At 39.6% G+C, this 23532-nt stretch overlaps 1 protein-coding gene across 3 annotated transcripts in view; it reads right to left on the reverse strand.

Annotated features, from left to right (window-relative positions):
• helz (helicase with zinc finger) overlaps nt 1-23532 on the reverse strand; it is a 53396-nt gene that overhangs the window by 15218 nt on the left and 14646 nt on the right. For all 3 annotated transcript variants that reach the window (XM_037074809.1, XM_037074733.1, XM_037074901.1), the window contains 13 exons: nt 23036-23306; nt 19708-19834; nt 19367-19579; nt 18504-18634; nt 16182-16361; nt 13872-13973; nt 12221-12399; nt 7775-7893; nt 6513-6658; nt 5535-5682; nt 3414-3597; nt 2238-2466; nt 1008-1296 (listed from right to left, as the gene is read on the reverse strand). In XM_037074809.1, coding sequence (XP_036930704.1) covers nt 1008-1296; nt 2238-2466; nt 3414-3597; nt 5535-5682; nt 6513-6658; nt 7775-7893; nt 12221-12399; nt 13872-13973; nt 16182-16361; nt 18504-18634; nt 19367-19579; nt 19708-19834; nt 23036-23306 — 2318 coding nt within the window. The remainder of the gene's footprint in view (nt 1-1007; nt 1297-2237; nt 2467-3413; nt 3598-5534; nt 5683-6512; nt 6659-7774; nt 7894-12220; nt 12400-13871; nt 13974-16181; nt 16362-18503; nt 18635-19366; nt 19580-19707; nt 19835-23035; nt 23307-23532) is intronic.

The raw sequence follows: 23532 nt of genomic DNA on the forward strand, positions 1-23532 counted from the left end.
TAAAGTTTAGGAAATAATCTATTATTAAATGACATTTGTGTGGATTATTTTGGCTTTATACCACAGTGGATTCATCAACCATGAACAGCGGAACCATGAATGGTCTGACCTTAAATTAACAACATGTTGTATATGCTGTGGGAAACAATAAAATACATGGTGTATATTGGTCGCACTGGTTCTGTCACTATGGAGAGAGATAGGGGAAGTGTGTGTGTGTGTGTGTGTGTGTGTGTGTGTGTGTGTGTGTGCATGTGTGTGTGTGTGCGCGTCTCTGAAGCCGGTTGGTGCTCCGGAGCTGCGGCTCATTAGGCCCAGTGGGTGATGGCAGCAGGTTGGCAGCTGTGGTGATTTCGTTAACCTTTACCTCCGGGCAGGCAGGCAGGGAGGACAGACACACAAGCACATTTCAACCCCAAGCTCAACAATTAAACAACGCATCCTTCCACCAAACCTGTAATGCTAATTCCAAACTGTGTTGCTTCCTTTTTCCCGGAACTAAGAACAAGCAACCATAAACTAATTTCCCATTGTGAAAATCGAACTGATTCATTTTAATAGATATGTGCTTTGTGGCTGCATGTGTAAAGCTTTTATCATTGTTCCCTGCTATAAAAACAGGAAGCACCCAATTTATTCCTGATTATTTGTTTACTATTCCCACAAACTAGTAAGTGGTGATCTGATGTGTTACATTTGGAAACCCTACAACATTTGAGCTTTTTAAACCATCCTCGACTCTACTGCTTCCATTTCATTTCTGCCTTCCGACTCTTCTCCCTAAGTTTTCTCTGTCTTCTCCTCCCTTCACATAAAACTCTAAATTGTTATTGTCAGTATTTATAGAAAGAGAAAAGGTATAAACATATCCAGTGATAACATTCTTTGACAGAATCTATTTGTATCAGCCTTTCTTTTTTTCCCCTCATTTTTACAGTATAGTGTTAGGTTTTTTTTAATGCCCATATTGAAAATGACACTGCCCTCCCTTATCAAGAACATCTTACTTTTGGGGGTGACTGCTGCTGCTGTTGCTGCTGCTGTGGACCCTGCTTGTTGGAGGCGGGCTGTGCATGCTGAGGGTGTGGATGATGGTGGGGATGGAGGGCCTGCGACGAAGAGTGGTGGCCTTGCATGGGTCGGAGGGCACGGGGGATGAACTCTGGGGCCAGAGGATTCAGAACATAGGTCTTCTTCAGCTCCAGAGCCTCCAGCTGAGCCTTGATCTGCTCAAAGGTGATGCCGTGTAGGCTCGAGTTCTCGTGGCAGATGGAGACAAAATGCTCCCAGAATTTTCTGGAAAGGGGCAAAAAGAGAAAAACAACAAATAGTGAGAAGTTTTATCTCTGTTCTCCATTATCTCTCTGTTTTAGATTGAGTGCTTCTTCTTGTTGGTTTCGTCTCACTGGCAGAGCAAAACATTACTCATTTGAGATCAAGTCTGTTAAAAAAATGTGGAAAAAAAACAGGCATAAAGGAGTTGTTTAGGAGAGAGAGGGGAGGGAAAAAGAGGAAATCGAAAATCAGCAAAAAGATGAAGCACTCTAAAGGGAAAGAAAATTACAGCTAGATGAGAAAACAGGAGTAGCAGGAAGCAAGAATGAAAAGATGAAAAAGCATAGTAACAATAATAATAATCTCTCATCAGACAGTAATTCACACACAGAAATGTAAACCATGGAAACTTGTACATGAAAAGTTATACAAGAGTGGGCGGAAAAGCATTGTGTAAAAATGTGTACCTTATCATCAGCATTATAAATAATAGCATGTTAATCATTCAAATTTGCCGTTAGCCTTTATTACAAAACAACTCATCTAAGCTTCACTCTCTTGACTGTCTCCTAACTTTTCCTGCAGCTGCTTCGCTGTCCAAGATTTTTCATCCCAGGGAGGAGGCACAACAATGGCTAAACATTGCATCCATTTTTGACACATCCATTTAATTGCTGTCTCTACAGGCTTACATTTGCCAACAACCCCAACAGGAAAAGAGCTGACACTTGTGGTAGCAAAACAGTTGCTATGGAGATAGAACATGGTGAAAGGGGTGTAAGAGTGAATTAGTTAAAGAGATTCATTAAGCGCCAGTAGCTTTTGAACTTTTACATTTGGTATTCCTTTTGGGTGATCTTCTACGATTGACCGCTTCAAAAGACGAGTCATTCCCAATAACTAAACTATCACTTTAAAGTTATGACTGTATTAATGGCATCAGACAAAGTGGCTTTATTTACCTGCAGCGTCCAACAGAGCACAGTGCTATGGGGTCTCCCACAACTGCAACCAGGGACTGGGCTCTGGTGATAGCTGTATTGAGTAGCTTGTAGTTAGAGAGGAATCCATAGTCGAGGTCCTCTGTCGAGTCCTCCACCAGCTGCTCTTTTCGTTTGATGGCCGTCTGCTTGTGCTTGCAGGTGTGCCGCGTCCGCACTGTGCTGAGGAACAGCACCCGGAACTGTTTGCCTGCAACATTTTATTATTATGAGGTTTTCTAGGCACTCTATGAAGAGACATGCAAATAAACAGCAAAGATGATCTACAAAAAACCTTTCTGTGTCACATTTTTATTTCACTAAAACACATGGAGGATAAAGGTTAGCTTATGGTTTAAAGAATGTGACTCCCTTACTAGAAATAAGCAACAAGTAAACAGTAACATCAAATGTATTTCTCTGTAGGCTCCTATGACATTTCACACCAGTGGAAACTGAAAGCATCTACATAGAGAGGGAGCTAAATCAGTGGGGCCTTCTTAATAAAAAAAATAAGTCCAGTAATAATTTCATCTTCTTATGACCCAAGAGGCTGTTAACAGGACACATGAACAAACATAATATCACGTTTGTTAAATTCTAGGCACTGAACGGAGTCCATTTTTGTGTGTGTGCATGGGTCCACATGTCTCACGTGTGATTAATGAGGAAGTTAATGACTTGTGGAAAGCAGCTGGTTGCAATACAAGTGGGAGCTGCATGAGACTTAAGCAGAGGTGAAACTGGAAGGAGAAATTCTCTTCATAATGGTCCTGAAGCTGATATGATCACTGATAACTGCAGTGGAAGATAGTAGACATTTGTCTTTAGGATAATGTAGTTCTTGACCTAGAAGTAGACATAATTATAATTTCAGACAGACAATATCAGAAATGGAAGAGACAAGCTTTATGGAGAAATGCTGCTGCGACACCTGGGGATTGAATGTTTTTGATTTGTTTGTCTACACCTGCTGCTTTTGATTTCTTGACAATAACTTTTCATTTTCCCATTATTATCCCCATTGTTAAATATCAAATTATGAAAATACTGGTAGCTTAATGTAGCACTTCAGTCAGTGTTTCAGCCGATAACTTTATATTTGGAATTCCTTTATTGACATGACAAATGAACATGTCGGTGAATACTTTTTCTCACCTTGGACATTGAGCACCCTCTCCACGCTGACCTCATGCATTCTCTTCTTTCGGAGCTCAGCACGAATGCGGAACACCTGGTCGGCGTACGGTGACACCACTCCAATACTACCCTCATCCAGCTTGCCCCAGGCCACTGGCCACTTCTTTCGCAACTCTTCCACCCGCTCGACAATCTCAAATACCTGAGGGGGAGAAAAGCGAGAACAGGAGATGACAACCTGGCACCAGCATATTATTATCCTGCAAAGCTAAATGAGAAATAACATTTATGGTTCAGTGACCCGCAGACTTAATATAACACCAAAATCTCATGTTAGCACTTTAAAGTATTCAGCAGATTAGAAATGTTAGTTACTTGATGGTTTTGTGTAAATGAGCAGTTCTCCAGCATACTGCCAGAGGAGACATGAGACAAACAAATGGACACGCTTTGTCTTTTCCACATATTTTGATACGGGAAGATTATGATAATGGTGTTCATGGTTTGACATGGGGGCTGTGTCAAAGAGACAGGGGGTAATTAATTTGGCATTGCTGACAGTTTGGGAGCAAAATCAAGAAACATCCGTGGTTTAATTGGCTGGAACATGTCAGCAAAAGGTCAGCGGTCAGACTCGGCCAATGGCCACAACCAAGTGAGTCTACAGAGGAACCAATCAAAGGTTGGGACTGTCAGTTAATCACACATCATGGATGTCAACTGTAGCTCCTGAGGGTCTCCTTATTAAGTTTATGGATTTCATCTTCAGTTAGCATAATTAAAACAGTGAGTGTTCCAATTTATGGTGACGGAAAAATAAACTGTGCTGATCAGATTAATAATCGTGCTTATGACTTTAGTCAAGCAATTTCAACTAAATTATCAAAAAAATTTGAATCAAATCCCTGAAAAATTAATCTGGGGACTGCAACTACACACAACTTTAAAGCTGAAATGCTCCAGAAAAAAATCTATTCTGAAATACATGTATATCTTACATATATTTTTAGGCTTAAACATCAAATTGTGGGCCAGTGCAAAATCATTGAATCTACAAGTGTTCACTTGTGTGCTGTGAACATTTCTAATTGCATTAAAATAGAATAGGCAAGAGCATAGGAGAACGACTTCAATGGCATGTGAAGATGACAGTGTGTCTTCAGGTAGATTGAACTGAAGTAAATCCAACATGAACTTCTCAATGTGTGAGAAACATGAGGTGTAGATGGTGTAGGTGGCAGAGCTGACAGGCCCAGTCTGATGATGAAGTGAAAGTTTTAATATTTTATTACCAAAATTTGAACATGTTTATAATGTTTATTCATTTCCCTCACCATCCAAGAGTGAGGCTTTTATTCATTTAAGTTCTTATATTGTGCACGCATCTCTATAAATTAATTAAACCAAGCCGAACCAATATGTGGGCATAACTAATGCTGATTAACTAACTGATTGGCTAATCATGTCTTTTAGTTTTGATAAACGTCCCCTTCCGAGAGGGATGAGAGCATTTTATAGTTCAGTTCCGTCCTAAATGTCAGACCTGTTTTTAGGAAATTAGTAAATCATCATATTGGACTGATGGAAAATGCTGTTATAAAACAGAACAGGTACTTAACTAATTTAAGATACATTACCCATGCACAGCAATTTTACACAATGTTCAATACAATAATTGTATTTCTTATTTATCATGAATTGTCTACTCACTTATTCTTTGATTCAAGATCTAACATTGTATTTCTTTCATAGGGCATACATATTTGAAAAGATTCCTGTCTGGTTCATTTCTATGCATTTACAGGTGTCACCCCACAACAAAAACATTTCTGATTTCCAGTCGATTATCATAAAGCTCATATTTCTATAGTTACCTCAAACTACATTGGCTATCAGCCCATGAGTCAGCACAACACCCGATATACATGCCACCCCTGCGTGACATGTGAATCCCCAAAGAGATTCCAGCGATACAGCAGACTGCCAACCCACTCTAGCCCTCAACTGTCCCCACAAATACCCCGTGGGGCTGAGGTCAGGCAACTGCGGGTGCTATGCATGTTTGTTTAACTGAGTAGAGGGAGATAAACATCTTAACTAATCTTTATTCAAATCTGTAACATTCATCAAAACCCATACCTCAGCATTGTTGTAGTAGGCAGTGCTATTCTTCTCCTGCACGTCTTCTCCTCTGGCTGTGAAGAAGGTCAGAGGGTAGAAGTCCTTATGGGAGGGCTGCTTCCCACTTGCCATTAACTTCCCATCATAAAATAATTCGGATGTGTAGCTGTAGGAAGAAAGGGAAGAAGACGGGGTAAGAGAAAGAGAAGAAAATAGAAAATCAAAAATAAAAATGGAGTGCATTTGGGCAAGATGTTTATCAAACTACTGATCATTTAAAAAAAAAACTTGCCATCACTGAGATTTTGGGAAAGTTTTGAATATTGACCTAAAGCTCAAGTTTGCAAAGCATGAGTTGGTGTGACAGAGTTTTGAAAAGATCTGTGGGTTAGAACAGATTACGCTCTGTCTAATGAAGAAACCAAAGCATGACTACTTAATCCCAAATAAAAATAGATCTTCCTCAAATATAAAACCTGAAAAACTTTTGCCTGCATATGTGTATGTGTTTCTTTTGCTCTACTACAGTGCAATTATGCCCATTAATGTACTGCACTGACTAATCAAACACAGTGGGTGCAACACCCACTTGAAAAGGTAAAATAAATTGAAGCGTGCACCATGGTGATTTGTGCTCAAGTAAGGTCACAAGTATCAGGAGAAAATTTTTGCTGCTGTGAAAGGTATACAGGGTCCTTTGTGTCTGTTAAACATTTGAAGTGGAGTTCCTCACTCATACATAACCTTCTCGCCTGTACATGCAGAATCACACCTAAACCCACGCAGCCCCTTGTGTTGTTTTGTCACAGAGCTATCATCTGCCCAGATATCGCCTTAATGACTCCACTTGACAAGCGAAGTCTGGCAGTTTTTCACCTCTTCCCCTTTTCCCCTTGACCCCATCCTCCCACCCCGTCAAATCTCATCTTTCCTCCCCCTTTGCAGCCTCTCCTCCAACAGGTTCGACACGAGGCAGTGTTGAGGGCTCACACCTACTTGATGATAGCTTCGTGGGAGCGGTAGTTCTCGCACAGGAGGATGCGACACGGGTATTCAGGGGGGTAGTGCTCATACAGCCGGTCCAGCAGTGACACATGCAGGTTACGCTCCCGCGCAAACTCGCTGTACACGAACGGGCTGAGCTACAAATTGAGATACAAGGAATGGAAAGAGAGAAAGAGGCAGGGAGGAGGGACAGATGGAATTTAATGTAAAATCACAATCATCACAAAGGCATCATCTTACTTTCTACTGAACTATGAATTTCAATTTGGTGTACTCAATCTGTTCAGAATCTGAGATAGCAATGTCTAATTGATGGGCCACAAATTCTTGAGGCACATGAAAATGAAACTGCACAAAGGGACATGCACTCATTTATTGTTTCCCTTTTGGCCACTGCCATGTACAAGCTAGCAATTTATCTTCAGTTTGGATCTTAATTTGAGTCTGACAGTGACAGAGGGTCAACCAGCTTTAATGAGGCACCACACAGTCAATAACAACACAATCGATCAATAGAGGCCTTAGCCTTCAGTGATTCATATACTGCTCTTCCTGGTGGGAGAAAGAGAGGAGCAATATAAAAGGGGCAACATCCTTTCTTGTACTGCTTTCTGTAGTTTCAGTGACTAAGTTGCTGTAAAGGATAGAAGGAAAAAGGAAAAAAAAAGCATGAGACAAAGTGATTGAGAAAGAGACAGATGGATACACAGTAGGACACCAGAGTTTTAAATCCGTTTTCCCATTGATCCAAGAAATAGAGAGCGTGATCAAATACTAAAAGCAACTATAGCATGGCAGACTCCAGCTTTGTCTTCATCCACTGCCTACTGGTAATCCTGTGCCTGGGTCTAAAACCAGGAGAGGAGGAAACAAGATTTGAATTCCTTGTCGTGGCTTACAAAGCTTGGCTAATTTGAGTTTACATTTGTGTTATCTGTGGCTGAAGTGGTCTCTAGTACCTCAGCTCCAAATTGGCTACAGTCTGTTCTTTTGTATTTGAAGTAGGCAAGAGTGGAGTATAATCCATAGCAATGTGCAAATTGAGTTATTATTTCTACTTGATGTCAAAGTGTTGCATGCAAGTTATTCTTTTGACTCATTTTAGACTATAGGGAAAAGTCTGAGAGCAAATTCTTGGCTCTATCTAAAGACAAATTTACATCATCAAGTAATACACGTGCAGATTTAAAAAAGTCTAAAATGAGTCTAAATTACACATCTTGTGAGTGCCATTTTGGACTCTTTGTACTTACCTGCATATGGTCTCCAGCCAGCACGATGCGGGTGGTCTTGCTAGCTAGAGCAAAAGGCATGATGGTTTCACACTCCATGGCCTGGGCTGCTTCATCCAACAGGATATGGGTGAACAACCCTGACAAAGCAAATAGGAAATCAACATCAGTTTATTAAATAGCGCACACAGTATATTCTTGATTTATACAGATGTACTACCCCCAAAATTTGTCCACACTTGAGTAGAGATGAGACAAAATATCAATACGGGAATACATTGTGTCGTATTTACAAGAGTCACTACTTCATGACTCTTCATGGTGGAGGTTATCAAATGAATGATGGGAAAGTAAACAGAAGTTTAAGTGTGAAGCTCTAAGCTAAGACTACATGCACTTTATTGTACATCATTTCATTCATCTCAGTTGTCTGATTCTAATGCTGTCAATTAACACATCATTGTTTTCGCTTTACAGGGGTATTATTTTTTTCTTTGCTGTCTTGAAATGTATCACATCTGAATAGCTGCATCATGATACCATCTTTCTTTTGAATTACTCTGTAATTCTGACCTACACTAGAGTATCCTATTGATAACAACATATTGGATCTCAGATCTCACACACAGCTGGAACATGCAGCTCTCCTTAGCTCTTCTCAATTAGAATACAGAGTGCAACACTAGACTACATTAAAGGGAAAATATTGGCACTCAAAGGGTCTATAAAGATACTTCAGTTTTGATATTGATGCTCGAGACCAGTGTCTCCATTTCAAGCAGAAATGACTATGTTAGCTATTAATCATTGACCCACGTGGTAAGTATCTCACTTCATCATAGCTTTTAGTGTCAGATATTCCAGAGCCTCCCATTTGTCTAAACTATACCTTCTCAGCAACATTAGTGCTTCTGGGTTCTTTATGGCAGGATGTTCAAGGAGCATTTTGGCTTCAAAAGCAGGACAAAGTGACTGACTACAGACTGTAACCTGACTCATTCCATGTTGAAATGCTGTAATAGCACAACCCCTAGAAATCATTTGACAAAACTGCTTGGATGCAACAATGTGCACCATGCAGTGCACATTATGGTTATGATTTAGAAAGAAATGGAAAATCATAAATCAAACATCGCTATGTTCAGTAATTGTGTCAAAACGAATCAAATTTAAAGCCTAGTCAGTCTAGGCGATTCAGACAATTCTTACCAATACGCAGAGCTAGTCACTATTTTTTCCTGTTGTTACTTGGGCACATTAATGAATACAACTTTTATTCACTAGGAGCATTTAAACCCTGTAACTGTCATTAGCCTACCATCCTGTCAGTCACTTTTTCCTTTTATTCTTTCAACCAGCCCCGCAAAGCAAAGGCAGGGTTTTGTGGACATTTTGAAAGGGAGTGAACAGTAACCTAACCCTTATTTAAAAAGCTCAAACGGTGCTCAGCAGTATGAGGGGAGGGGATGAAACGGCATGGCAAATGAGTGCTGGAGCGAGGAACAGGGAACGGGGAGTGAGAGAGAGAGGGAGAGGCTGAATAACAACCAGCAAACAGCCTCTGAAGCCCCAACACCATTTCCATGGGAAAGCATATGCAGATATGAAATGTGACGGTTGAGAAATAACAAAATAAACTTGGGGACTGTCAAAAAGAAAACAAACAGAAACATGGGCTGGCAAGAAAAGAAGAGGAGCACTTCAAATTGAGGCAATATCCACTCCTTCGTATCTGACTTTGAACAAATGCCTGCAGAACATATTGATCCCCCCCTCCAACTGTAAAGCCTCAAACCACTGTTCTTTCTGAACAGTGTCTGCATCTCAGCTCAGTTCCCCCACTGTGGTGCTGATAAAAAGGCATGCACTTTGTTACTCTGTTTCTGCATACATCGTTGCATGATGTGTATAATTGGGTTTGTCTATTAGAGCTTATTGAGTGAGAAATGTCCCGACAGAGTGCCGTACCAAACCAAAACGTACTCAAATGAGACATGAACAGGTGAAGAAAACGTTTTTTGAAACTCCCATAATACATTTGTTCAGTTTTTTTGTCCTCATTCTAAGCTGTACGCCTAAAACATTGTAAGATTTCCTTTCTATTATGTACCCTCCAATAAGGCTATGATTTGTTTGACTGTAAAGAACGATTGCTGGATGCCAGAGAGGTCATGCTTACTCCAAAGACAGTCTCAGACGATCACTGAATAGTTTTTATACAGGATGAAAGAACATCCAAGCTGTAAAGCTGCTTAGCGCCTTTTTTCCCCCGTTATATCACCACTGCTTGCAATATGTCTTGTTTAACAACGTGGGGACTTGATGTCACGCAGATGGGCTACCCCGTATTTCACATAGTTAATTATTGAGGCCAAGCACATTTGTTGACCCCTCCCATCAGATGGAGTCAACAGGAGCCCCTCTACATCCCACCTCCCTGCTCTTTTACTTAGATCCGCATGAATACGTAATGGCCAAACAATGCTCACAAATGATATACACGGGTCATTACAAATGGGAATGTCTCCCCAGGCAGGAAAGTAAAGATATGGTAGGAGGCAGGAGGCAGGCAGAGATGGTCTTTATGAGCACAGAGTAGACAGAGTGGCAGACATGGAGAAACACGGCGCTTAATGGTTCACCTGGGACATAGCCGCCCGCCTGGTGGAACCAATCTCTAAACCAGAGGTCCAAATTACATTTCTGTAGCCGCTATCTGTCACTGGGCTAATAATGGTGTTTGAATTTGGACATAACAATGCTAAAAGAAAGCAGGAGGGAAGGATAATAAGCAGAGGTGAAAGAGATCAGGGGCACAGGGTTGCACAGTGATTTGGGGGAAAGATGACTGTGTGTGTGAGGAGAAGGAGCTGCGGTTTATTATTCAACAGTCTCTCTTATTCTTCCTTTCACAGTCTCTTTCTACCCATTTCACACTGTAAAAATGACTTGTAAAATCTGTAGTCTGAGTGCGAAATGGTCAGTGTAGATTAATCTACAACACAAAACAAGTTCTGTAAAATCAGGTTTGAAGGCTTTGCCTGTCAAATTCTCACAAAATCATTTCTCAAGCCGGCTCTGAGCACGATCTGAATTTTGTAGTGTCAGCTTCATTTCGGATAACACTGTTCTCTTACTGACTATATCATGGGCTGAAGTCTTGAACCTTAATCGCCAGGCTCTAAGATCCAGTAGCCTCAAGATGAATCAATATTCACCTGAGCCTCAGCATACATCTGCTAAAAAGAGAAAATAGGGCACACATCTCTTGTATACCTTCAAACTGGCACATTTACAGTATTTATTTTACAGTTTAGTTTATCAAATGTCCTCCAGCTCCAGAAATAATTATATGTGAAACTTATAATATTTCACAATATTACAGTCTTATGACTGCCTAATTACAGGGGTGCAGCTGATCCTGACAAGCTTCAAGTTTCATGTTGTGTCAAGCCTTCTCAGTGTTTTAAAAATTGATGCCATCGTAAAAAATACCCATAGCACTCCCATTGAAAATGAGTTTGTTCAGAAAACGAAAATACAGTAAATCTTACAAGTGCCTCTTTCGCCATGCTTTTACATGAAGGTTTGACTTGGGTACATTCAAAAAAAAGCCTGGGTAGCATTTTGGCGCGAGTTTCACTTTAAATAGAAGAGGACACAACCCCAAACACATACATGAGAAGAACATAAGATGGTGTCAAGTTCTTTTTTTTTGTATCAAACAAACCACAAATGTACAGCTACAACATCCCAGATCCCATATCTAGGACATAAAGCAAGAGGAAAATCAAAGAACTCAACATTTCAGATATAAAAAGTTAACTATGTTTTTTGGGGGAATGTGTGTGTTCTGAGTGGGAGATTAGTTATTGCTGCTTAGTAGACTTGCTGGCTCCCAATTGCCTTGTTTCCTGGCGATTTTCATCACCATCAAAACACCGGAGAGAGCAGGAGAGATGAAACGTGGGGAGAAGGGCTAATGAAGTAAAGTACATTAGAAACAGGCAGATGGTGTTCCCAAGCAACAGAAAAAGCCCCCTCTGCTGACACATTAGAGTCGGTTATTAACCCGCAGTGACATACTGGTTTGTCTTCGATGTCTTTTACACAACTTAAATGAGTTCCATCGCTCTCTGCATTCAGTGCCCATTGTTGGCAGGAGCCCACAGTTCAGAGTTGTAAGCACATATTCAATCTTTTAAAAAGCAGGTATAAATGCACATATCTATATCATGAGGAGATACACAATGAAAAATACTCTTAGTTGCTTTGACTTTTTCTATACAAATAGCTGAGCCTGTCATTGTTATCCTGACTCTGGTGACTCTAACTGATGATTTGGACTGCTACCACAAAGACAAGACAAAGACATTTCCAGAGCCCTCTTCTGTAAAATGTTTAATCCACCAGCACCTAGTAATACCTGTCATACCTAAACAATTCCAAAGACCTCTTATGACTTACCGGGCTCCAAGTCAAGCTGGCAGAGGTACTGGGAGGTGCTGAGGGTGACCACCACCACGCGGTGCCTGAGGATGTCCTCCCTTGTGGGCATTTGGAAAGTGAGCTGTGTGGTGGAGATGAGACAGTACTGCTGGACCACCGGGTGAACCGTCTTCACCCAGCGGTTCCTGAAGTATACCCTGGTGAGAGAGAAGACATCAGGAGAGGTGTCTGTTTAGGTGAAGATGTCTCCATGAGAATGAATTATGGTTGTTAAATTCTTTCATTCCATCAGGTTATTGTATCACTTATTTAATGTGCCCAGCCTCTGTGAAACTGCTTTGTCTACTTCTAGTTTACCAAACCATTTCCAACATTTTCCAGAATGACTTTCAATAATTAAAAACAAGCTTGAACGGCTATTGTCCATCAGCTCAGATTGGTTTGAATTCTATGCTCTTCTGAGAATAAACCTTTAAATCAGTTTTTCATGAATGACATAACGTGGCATTAACATCTTTTATGCCTTTCTGTTTTTATGCCTTTATACATGGCAAACTATAAGGCACTGAATGGCAAACATAAAAGAGCTTAGGGAAAAAAAAAAGAGTGAATAATTTTCACATTTTCTGAGATTGGCTCTTCCATGTTTAAGAGTGGAAGAGAAACAATATTTATGGCTTTTCATTACATTTTGTATACACCTGTGGCAGGCTACAGCCAGCCAAAAAACTCATACAGATTGCCTCCTTGGGGTGTTGGTCAGCCACACACTTGGGCTCTGAATATTCATTCAGCGTACGTTATTCTTGACGGAGTTGCTCATCCCAAAGGAGATAATAGTAGCCTAGAGAGGCGGTTGCTTACTACAATGATTATGTAGAATTTCAATGCCCAGTGCCTACTCTCATGTTAAATATGTCATCTGATTTGCCCATACTGTCATACAAACACACAGCTGTCACATTACGCACTGTTTGGTCAAGGGAGACGTTGCCTTCCTGTCCTATGTGACCTCTGGGGTTGCTAAAGTGTGATTAGAATTCGCTGATGCAGTGTAAACAACTAGTGTGTATGCCTTTGTTGCCTCCAGCTGAAATTTTAAAAGCAGGAGTGTTTAAGTCTGAAAATGTCTGCCTGTCACTCCTTTGGGGCAAAAACAACCCAGACACTCATGTCCTTTATAATATGGATGGATTATTCTGACTACAGACGTTCTAATAATGTTAATCCAGATGATGTGTAGATGAGTAAGTGCCATAGAGATGCTCTACAGCTCAGATAGTCTCAGCTGACACACAGGCAATAGCCACTGAATACAAAAGACTCAACTCAGGTACACAGAAGTTAATGTTTCTATTACCAGCTAATTTGGAAGCAGAATATATTCTCCTCATTCAAAGTGTGAGCCATATACTGACATGTTCCCATTCAAGAAGGTTAAAGAAGATTGACTACTGCCGTTACACAAAATGGTGCTTTGGGCCCTTTAATTTTCTGCAAGTATATTTTCACAGGATGAGTCAACTTTTCCTTCGTGGCAAGCAGAGGCCAGTTGGGGTCTTAATGCCATACTGTATAAAAACCATTGGAATAGGGCTCATGTGGGTTTATAATGACAAAATTGTAGCGTTAGACCATCACATTTTATGCAATAAGTGTGCTTCCATACCTGAGAGGTCTGGCATGTGGATTGCCTGCTTCAACATAAGGATGAAGGTAGTCCTTAATGTAAAGGTCAGCCGCACTGTTGGAGTGGGTGCAGATCAGGACCCTGTAGACACAACAAACAAATTATGTTGGACAGCATTGTACAGCGATCTCTAAACCATGGCAACAAAGCCAACACTATCTGCATGATACCACACATGAGGCAAGTACGGACATTTTTTGTTTTTATTTGGGGTGAAGCGACCTCTTAACATCCCTCTATGGGCTGGCTGGCTGGCTTTAATTTATGTGGCTGAATTTCAAAAGGTGTTTTCAAATGTCAAGCTGTTGATTTTTTAATCAAAAATGACAAAGCAAAGTATGTGAGAGCAGAAGTCTAACATCTCATCAAAGTATTTCAATGAGCAAAAAGCTTTGATCAAATATTGATCTCTGACAAGACTGTTTAAAATGCATTTACAAAAAAAATGCTCCACTGTTTTATACGCTATAAAATAACTAATACATACATGCATATGCAAATTTTAGCTGTAAAGGAAATTATATACTTACACCTAATGCACATCATATAGATCTACAGCACTCAAAAAACTCCTCTTACAATGATAGCGGCACAGAAAAGCCTGTTTTGTACACTTTAATATCAAAAGCTGTGTAAAGCTGTCTGACAAAGTTTCCCATTTAAATGTTAGAGCAACATCAAAGCGACAGATATGTGCTGAACATATACAATAACACATATTGGGTCCACCTGACCACAATCTATATGAAGTCTTTGGAATAGCACTGTCTGCTCAACATACTGTAGAAGTGACAGAGGGTCCCCTCTGCTTATCTTGGCTTTTAAAATATCTATAATTCATCCTACAGATAGAATATTAAATGTATTGTGAGTGACATAGGGAATTAATATTACATTGCTACACATTTTTGAAAAGCTGTTTTTTCTTTTACTTAACATACATACAACCTCCTCACCCTTATTAAAAGCACAAAATGTTTGCTTCTGTTCAGGGAATGCTGTCCATCGTATTGCATCCGTTTTACATAAAGACTAGGGAACCATTTATGTTCTTGTGCTACACTGGTTTGCTTCAGCACAAAAAGTGCATTTCTGCGCACAGTGAGAGAGCTACCCAATGATGAAAAATACCAGTGGAAGAAGATCTCGCAATGCTTTGTTGTTACACAAATATGTGTAGCCCGCTGAAGTGACATAACTTGATTGATCAGAATATGGTTTATACGAACATCCTTGAAAAGTGAATTGTAAATATGATACATACTGATAATCAAACTAACCAGTACTCCATGACCCAGAGTGATGCCACATGCATACTATGTACAAATGATGACACAATACAAACACACAAACAGATCCAGAGCAGCTTGACACTTTGTACCTCAGTGTTTTCTTAAACTTTTAATGTCAGACCCAAGGCTGCCAGTGCCCTGGAGCTAAATCTGAGGGCACAGCATAGCACAGCTTTCCCGAGCCACCTCCATCAAGCCCTCTGACTGACCTCCTTTGCCATCTAAAGCTTTTATGACAACTTCATGCACACGCACACCTGCTCAAATCTACATTTTCCTTTTCACCTCCCTAAACACTCCATCAATTACACCCAATAACACCTGGTATTCACAGGGACTGTTGGTGCAGCGGTGTTTCTTATATTTTGTCAAGTCCAGTTTTAGCAATGAGGGCACACTCAATACAACCAACACCTACCATAGCAATGCAATACTGTTTAACAGCATCACAAAATATAGCCATCAAAATGACCAAAAAGTTACATCATCATTGCTATTAATATGTTTTAACTAGAACTTATTATCGTAACCTTCATGAAGGCAGGGTTCATTGCAGGACTGTTGTAGTAGACTGCATTACTTTTAGATAGGTGTACCTTATAACCTGGAAATTGAGTGTAGATTGAGAAGTAATATATTTACCAATATATAGCACAAAATGACCACCATTTGTGCAGGACTTCACAGGTTTGTTGGTTAATATGAAAAACTGAACTTTTATTTCACAGGTACTAAGCTTCCCAGCACTTACACTTACACCCATTATAACATGTCACACTACTGAAAGTTTCTTTCCATCTTTACACCCAACACCTTTCAACCACTGAAAAGAAAGAGGTTTAATTTCAAAAGAATTATGCACTCTTCAACACAAGAGCAATCACAAAGTAGCGTTATTGTGACAGTTCTTTTCTTTAACCAAGAAAGAAGAAAGGGAGAAATTAGAGTGAGTGATTTATGATTTTAAAATGAGGTTAAAAAAACTAAACAAACAGACCTGCTGTGGTCCTGGCGGAGGATGTGCTTGACAGCCTGGGCCAGGGTGAAGGTCTTGCCGGTGCCGTAGGGCCCGATGATGAGGATTGGGGGCAGGGAAATAGAGACGGGTGTGGTGATGGCCAGGATGGCCTCTTTCTGTTTGGCATTCAGACGGGGATCCAGCTGCTCATCCCATTGCCTTAGGGCCGAAGGGAGGGTGTGGAAATTAATAGAGAAATAATTATATCAAATTTTAATTAACACTGATTATTTACATTAAATACAAACAAGGAATAGCTTCAAATGTGACACAGAGAACCATTCTGTTAATTAAATCAACTTCAGTGAGACGGAGATAAAGTAAAGAAGAACATTTCTTGCACAGAATGGCAGGATATGTGCACACACACATACACACTAAAAATGACAATTGAGACTGTGTTACCAGGGAGAAGGTGTGGTGGGTGGGAAGTCTGGGAACAATACGTGGGTGGATGGAACATCATATTACTCAGTTAGTTCTTGAGTGTATACATTCTGCTCTATACCCTGATAACACTTAAATCTAGGTAACGTACACATCTGGAACCAGTTTTCATACATGGGAAATTGGTTGAAGTCCTGGATATTTAAATATATCTGGTGAAAATAATTCCATTGTTTTCACACAAAACATTCAGTGAATCTGTCACGCAGCACAACTACATATAAAGTTGATGCAATTCCACTCCACCACTGGTGGGTGTGATGTACTGTTATTAGTACCTCAACGTAAAGACAGATAATGTTTGACTGGAATTTCTTCTATTTCTCAAAGACTTGGAAATCTATCAGGACACAGTGACTTGATACCATCCTGCTCCATGGACAATGCTGCCATGCCATTAGATGAACTCAATGTGAAAAAATATAATTTAATGGCAACTGAGTTTCACACAACTGTCTTTACACATCAACAAACATTTAATGCATTTCCTTAATGATGTGAAACAGGCATGTTTACCTTCCTACGATCAAAATAAGAAGCGGCAGCACAGAGCAGCTGAAAAAAATACTGTTAAGTGAAGCGGTCCATATCAACTAACACATAGCAGTGGGTGTATGCTTCTTCAAACAATGTAGATGGGTATGAGAAAGGGATATACACATGTGATTTCATACACATACTCATGAAAGTGCGAGTTATTGTGCATGTGGATTTTGTGTGCGTCTGTGTTTGTCTCCTAGCATCAATGTCCTCATTATGAAGACTGCACCCTCGAGAGCTGTGAATCCAACACCAACTGATTGAGCTCCAACTGAGATATCGCAATGTTCGTGTGTGTGTGTGTGTGTGTGTGTGTGTGTGTGTGTGCAACAGAGGTAAATGGATGAGATCAAGGAGAGCGGTTAAGGATGACACAGAATGGGATAACAAGGTATATATCCTGCACTTTTTCATTCAAACCAAGGCATAAAAACTTTAGGCAGAGTCATGGGTCAACACTACAGGCAGAATGTTCTGGTGGAGAATCAGCACTACCACTTGGGCCGCATCTTCCTGTACCCATGTCCAAACCTCAAACACTGTCATCAAAAAACAGTGATTAAATGAGAGCTAGGAAGTGAATTTAGCTAAAGTTTTAGCTGAATTCACTTCCTAGCTCTCATTTAATCAAATACCCTCACTTTTCCAAATTCCAATTAAAACAAAAGTCTACATCAGTGTCATTCTGGAGCCTAGATAAAGCTGCAGAGAAAATCTCAGGGGATTATATTTGGCTCCAGTCAATAGAGATTACTGCCTGAATCCCCTCACCTGTCCAACTTCAGAGGGATATCTAAAGCTGCGAGGAGCTGCCAGCATTTCAGAATGGCCGTCAAGTCAGCAAGGCGAGGGATAATAAGTCAACTCTCAAATTGATGTGGTGTCCCCTCTGTCAGGGTATTTGTCAATTTAATATGATGGTGCAGGTAGTATTACAGGAGTTTCTGCAAAATAACTGTAGTAAGCCTTGGCAGTATTAACTATGCAAGGCTTTGTTTACATGCAGTGTGAAAAATCTTTTTATTGTGTGTAAAACAACTGTAAAACACAATTGTATTATGTGTAAAACAATATAAATTGAAGAAGCCGATGAACATTATTCATCTGCAATATGAATGTTCAATGGGAAATTTCATTTAATTTCCTTGACTTGATTTATTATTTGCATTTGAATTTTTCCATCATATAAAGGCAGTAATGTATCCCAGGGTTCACACTGAATCAATGGAGTGAGACACCACAGTCAAAAAAAGTACATTTCTAAAACCTGCCAGTGAAAAGTGTGTGTGATTGAGTATATGGTTCAATACACACCTGTTGGGGCTCCATGGGATGGTTGGGACAAGGCCAACATCCGGGAAAAGGATGGTATTATCCTTGATGCGATCCAGGGCATAGTGCATCTCACAGAGTGGCAGTCTGTTCAGCTGGAACTGGAGCTCCACCTGACGAGACAATATATATATATTAAAATATAAAATTTTTGTTAGGGTTGCATAATTCTGGATCAAATGTGAATCATTCATCTACTGGAAAAATACATGAAGCAAATGGCATTGCATGCAACGTGTGAATTATGTCTGTATACAGATGATAAGTGAGGATTCTTCACAGTTAGAGGGACTGAGAGACTGAGAGATAGGACAGCAACAACTGGCAGGACATTGGCAATGCCACCACCAGAGTGTCTTTTCAACAATGCGGTGCCATGTTCAGTTAACAGCGGTTCTGTTGCAGCTGATCAGGTTGAAAAGTTCTCCATTTTCACCAGATATCTTGGGAAACCTTGGACCATTTACATTACTATTTAATCTCTTGTCTTAAACCAGTTGTATGTTATCACACAGAGTTTGTTCCACTGTTGGAGTGTGCCGTCATCATTGACCAAACAGGTGAACTGTGAAATATTCAATGCCTTTTAGGGAAGGTAGTGTGAAAATCACAAGGAAACAGTTTTGTCAGAGTAAGAGAAACCTCAGACAAAACACCACAGTCAATGCTCACAGAGACTGCAGAGGATGATGCAAGTTTTCCTGGAAAGATTGTCTTCTCCTGTCCTGTAACTTTTTGATAACATGCCCATCACTGTGTGAATCCTCAAAGATTTTTCAAGGCCAAAATGTCAGGGTGGAAATAACCATGAGCTGGATGGATATTGGTTAAGTACCAGCCTGTACCTGTATTTCTCTGTCAGGCAGTAGCCCCAGCTCATCACAGCAGTCCCTGCAGATCCGTAGGAAGATGTAGTCCTTGGTCTTCTCCTCGATCACAGCCTCATAAACCCGCTCTTTGACCCCAGGAGGTGGCTGGCTGTTGAACCCCTCACGGCCCAATGGTAGCACTAAGACTGAATTCACCTTTGTCATTACTAGCCGCCCGGCCAATGTGTCCTGAGGTAAGAAAATTTCAGAAAGACAGAAAAACTGTTTAGGCAAGGTAGCTAGCTGCTAGTTACAGTATTTCAAAGAGAAAAGGAAGAAAACGATCTTGCAACAGCTCATGCTACCAATCTGGTTACCTCAGAAAGTGTTTCAGTGAGTTTGAAGCGTGCAAAGAGTTGGCCATTCTGGGCATACTTGGCTCCAACAGAAATACCGGTCAGCATGAAGCTGGTGACTAGCTGGAGGTTCACTTTGATGTTAAACCTGGTGAGAGATAAACATGGACATTCCATTAAGCTGTTGCAGACCGCTGGCCTGAGCTTTAAATCAATGTAAAAATGATATCAATCACAATAATGTTCCATGATATCGAGGAGCAAGTGTTGATATTTACTGCAGATTTTAAATCTTCAAACCTCTTTCTTTTTCCACAGCTGAGCCTTCTGCCACACATTCAAACTTGCTGCAAACCCCAAACACACCACTGAAAAATATATGGTCGGTTTTTCTTAGTCCTGCCACAGGCTTGCTTCACCACAGTGGCCTCATAATGCTTTGCATACCATTCAGTGATATTGGCAGCGCATTAAAAAATTGCTGTACATTGTTATGGTGAGCACGGATTGGTGACAGAGAGAGAAATGGTAACTTTGAAGCTGGGAATCACCTGTTGGCAGGTTTGTGTGTTGACTGCTCTGAAGAGACATATTAAATCTGGAGTCTAATATATAATTAAAATGGTCCCTAACAAATCACTAGAAGAAAACCTTTTACTTTCATATTGAAAAAAGCCTTAGAAATTCCTCAAAATGTAAAGTCACCTGAATAAAACAATGTCAGAGAATAAACTAAAAAAGAACCCAAATTATATTTTATACATTGGTCCTTCAAGGAAAAACAACCATTGGAACAAACCTGCTTCATGAACACATTTAGTGGAAAATCTAAGCACTTTTGGGAAAAATGTTCACTTTAGTTTCAGATTGTCTCACTGGCCTTTGATGAATCTGAAGTGATGAAATAGGAAGAAACCCTGGTGATGAACTCAGATGGATGACAGTCAAACACAAATAAGTTCACACACATTCTGTATTTACTTGCAAACCAGTGGCATTATACAACCAACAGGACTCTTGAGGTTTCGTGTTTTTTAATAACATATTTAAGCTATACATTGAATTTAAATGACTGAAGTGAGCTTCCAACAAATTCAGGGAATCCATACGTAACTGGATATCTCCTGCTGAAACTCAATCAGCCACGAAAAGCGTTAGAACCTGCTGGAGCATGGATGGTTTAACAGGCAGAGAGATTATTCATATGGACATTGGCAACGCAGCACACTGAAAGAACATTTCATACTGTGGGGAATAACAGAAATCCATAATCCAATTCCTTACCAAGTCAAAAGACACTGTGAGTCATGAGACAAGATCAAGCTAAGAACAACGAGGAAAGCTGAGACTCTTAAAGTGGGGGTGGGTCCAAGTACTCCTATCACTGACTGTGGGATTATGCGTTTCCGGTGATTTCACCTGTATTCAGCATCACACCAGTATTTTTTTTAAAAAAGGCAAAGATTATATATTCATATAATCTAGAGGAACAAAGAGCAATATTCCTCACTCACCTCTAAAAAAAAAAAAAAAAATCATCTTAGACACATGTTATTAAATGGCACTGACACTGTCAGTCAAGATCTATGTGAGTTGAACACACCCTCTCAGACTCTCACTTGCAGCAATAACAAAATGAAGGTCGAGCCTGACACCTTGTGGTGGGTTGACTTCTCAGAACACAAATGGTCCATATTGGTTATGCATTGTAGCAATGCCTTTTTTATATTCTAAGTACTCAGATTAAAAAAATAATCACTAAATAAATCATTTATATATCATAAATATATCAAAAATAAAAATTCATCAAAACAACTAACATCTGTTCAGTTACTGTCTTGTCACATAAGGAAAGACCACAAGCAGCTGTTAAAATTGTATTTTGAGAGAAATGTTAGTTGTTTAGAGCTAAATCACACTGTGTCACTGGTCCAACCAGTCACTTAAGTGTTAGGGGAAGTAGTAAGGACAGGCTAATAAGTGGATCTTGAGTTAAGATTATTTTGTCAACCTATGATAAAGAAAACTCTCCTAAATATTTAACGTTTTTGCTGATGTACTTGAAATTGTTTTTCCAGTGCAAATTGTCTTGCAATATTCAAACTGCAAGTTCCAAATGGTCAGTACCTTGCGGGAGGATATTTTCTGTGCCGGTTCATCAACACTGCCACAGAGATTGTATCTAACATTAGTTCTTGCTGTCACCACTTCAGAATGGCAAGACAGCAAGGCAATGGTTTTAAATTAGCTTCATGTGTAGGACATATGCAGATAAACACATATCAGATGTGACTGTATATTTAGATTTCTGCTCCATGTACAGCACAATAAAATGTGCAACATTGTATGTAATTTCCATACATATCATCTGACATACTTTGTCGGGGTTGGAACAATAAAGTTCTGAAAATGTTTCAGTCAGTTTCCATCTGGATACTTGACAACACCACCATCATTTAATGTTCATGCCATATAAGGCATCATTTTACACCTGTACAGATTTATACTCCAATTTACTGTAAATATTGAACAAAAAGATTGCAGAACTTAAAAGCTGCATAATATGTAAGTAATCAGTGATGTAATGTATCTAAGTAAATTTACTTAAATGCTGTACTTAAGTAAAACTTTAAGGTCCTTGTTCTTGAGTATTTGTATGTTCTGCTACTTTATGTCTTCTCCACTACATTTTGGAGGTAAATACTTTATTTTTGACTCCTCTCTGTTTATTTGGTAACATTACTTACCAGTTAGTCACCTGCCTGCCTCACTGTTTCCGATGAAGCCATTTTAGAAATGATCTTTTTTTAAATTGGAACTTGTATTTAAGAAAAAAAAAATAAATAAATAAAAACTGATTCCGTTCATCAAAAAAAAAAAAAAATTAAAAATCGGATCTGGTAATAAGCTGGGCAGGTTGGTGGCAGGTGTAATAACAGTCTTTACATAGAATTAAATACATGTATAATTCACTTGTACTTTTGATACCTAAATACATATAATATCAGATAGTTTGATACTTCTACTCAAGTGCTTTTCATATGGTGATTTTCACTTTTATCAAGTAATATCTCAACGCTCTTTACTTTCACTTAAGTATGATTTTTGTGGACTTTTTACAACACTGAGTATAATATTGTTGCATTCGTTGTTTTTTTTATTTATATAGACACGTTTATACATTTAAGTAGTTACAGTTTATTTTCAAATTAAGCTGATACATAGTTTTTGAAAACTCAAATATTAACCACCTTTTTTCAGACTCAGAATTTATGCACAGGTATTGAAAAACTACTTTACCTTTCCCAGTAAGAAGAAACCCATATTGGTTTGAAAAATTAATACTCACTTGCTAACTTCCTTATATTGTGCAATCTCCTCTATGTACAGCAGGTCATGCAGGCGGGCCTGGTAGTTGTCTTTGGTGAGAGTCTTGTCCAGGACTGACTGGGTGAAGAGCTGGTCAGCTGACAGAGGGATCTGATAGCGAGCAAGAAGGCTGCGCTCCAGTTCGGCCATCGTTTCATTAGGAGTGAATTCTACGATGGTCTTACAGGAGGAGTCCCAGCGCTTTGCAGTCAGCAAGAGCTGCTGCCTGGCTGCCATCAGGTGTTCTAGGTCTGAGAGCAAAGGACATCAGGGTGGTTGGAAACATTTATAACTGCAAGGGCTTATTTAAGATATTGTGAACTAAATAAAATAAAATAATTATCTTTGTAATTGTTTTAAGGCTTATAACCCTACAAAACACATCAGGAAAAAGGATCTACTTCAAAACACCTTTGGAAAACAATCTTTAACTTGACAGTGATGTTGAAAAATATATATTCTAATTGAAAAATCTTT

This window comes from Acanthopagrus latus, chromosome 1, assembly GCF_904848185.1.
Source record: "Acanthopagrus latus isolate v.2019 chromosome 1, fAcaLat1.1, whole genome shotgun sequence".
Taxonomy (NCBI): Eukaryota; Metazoa; Chordata; class Actinopteri; order Spariformes; family Sparidae; genus Acanthopagrus; species Acanthopagrus latus.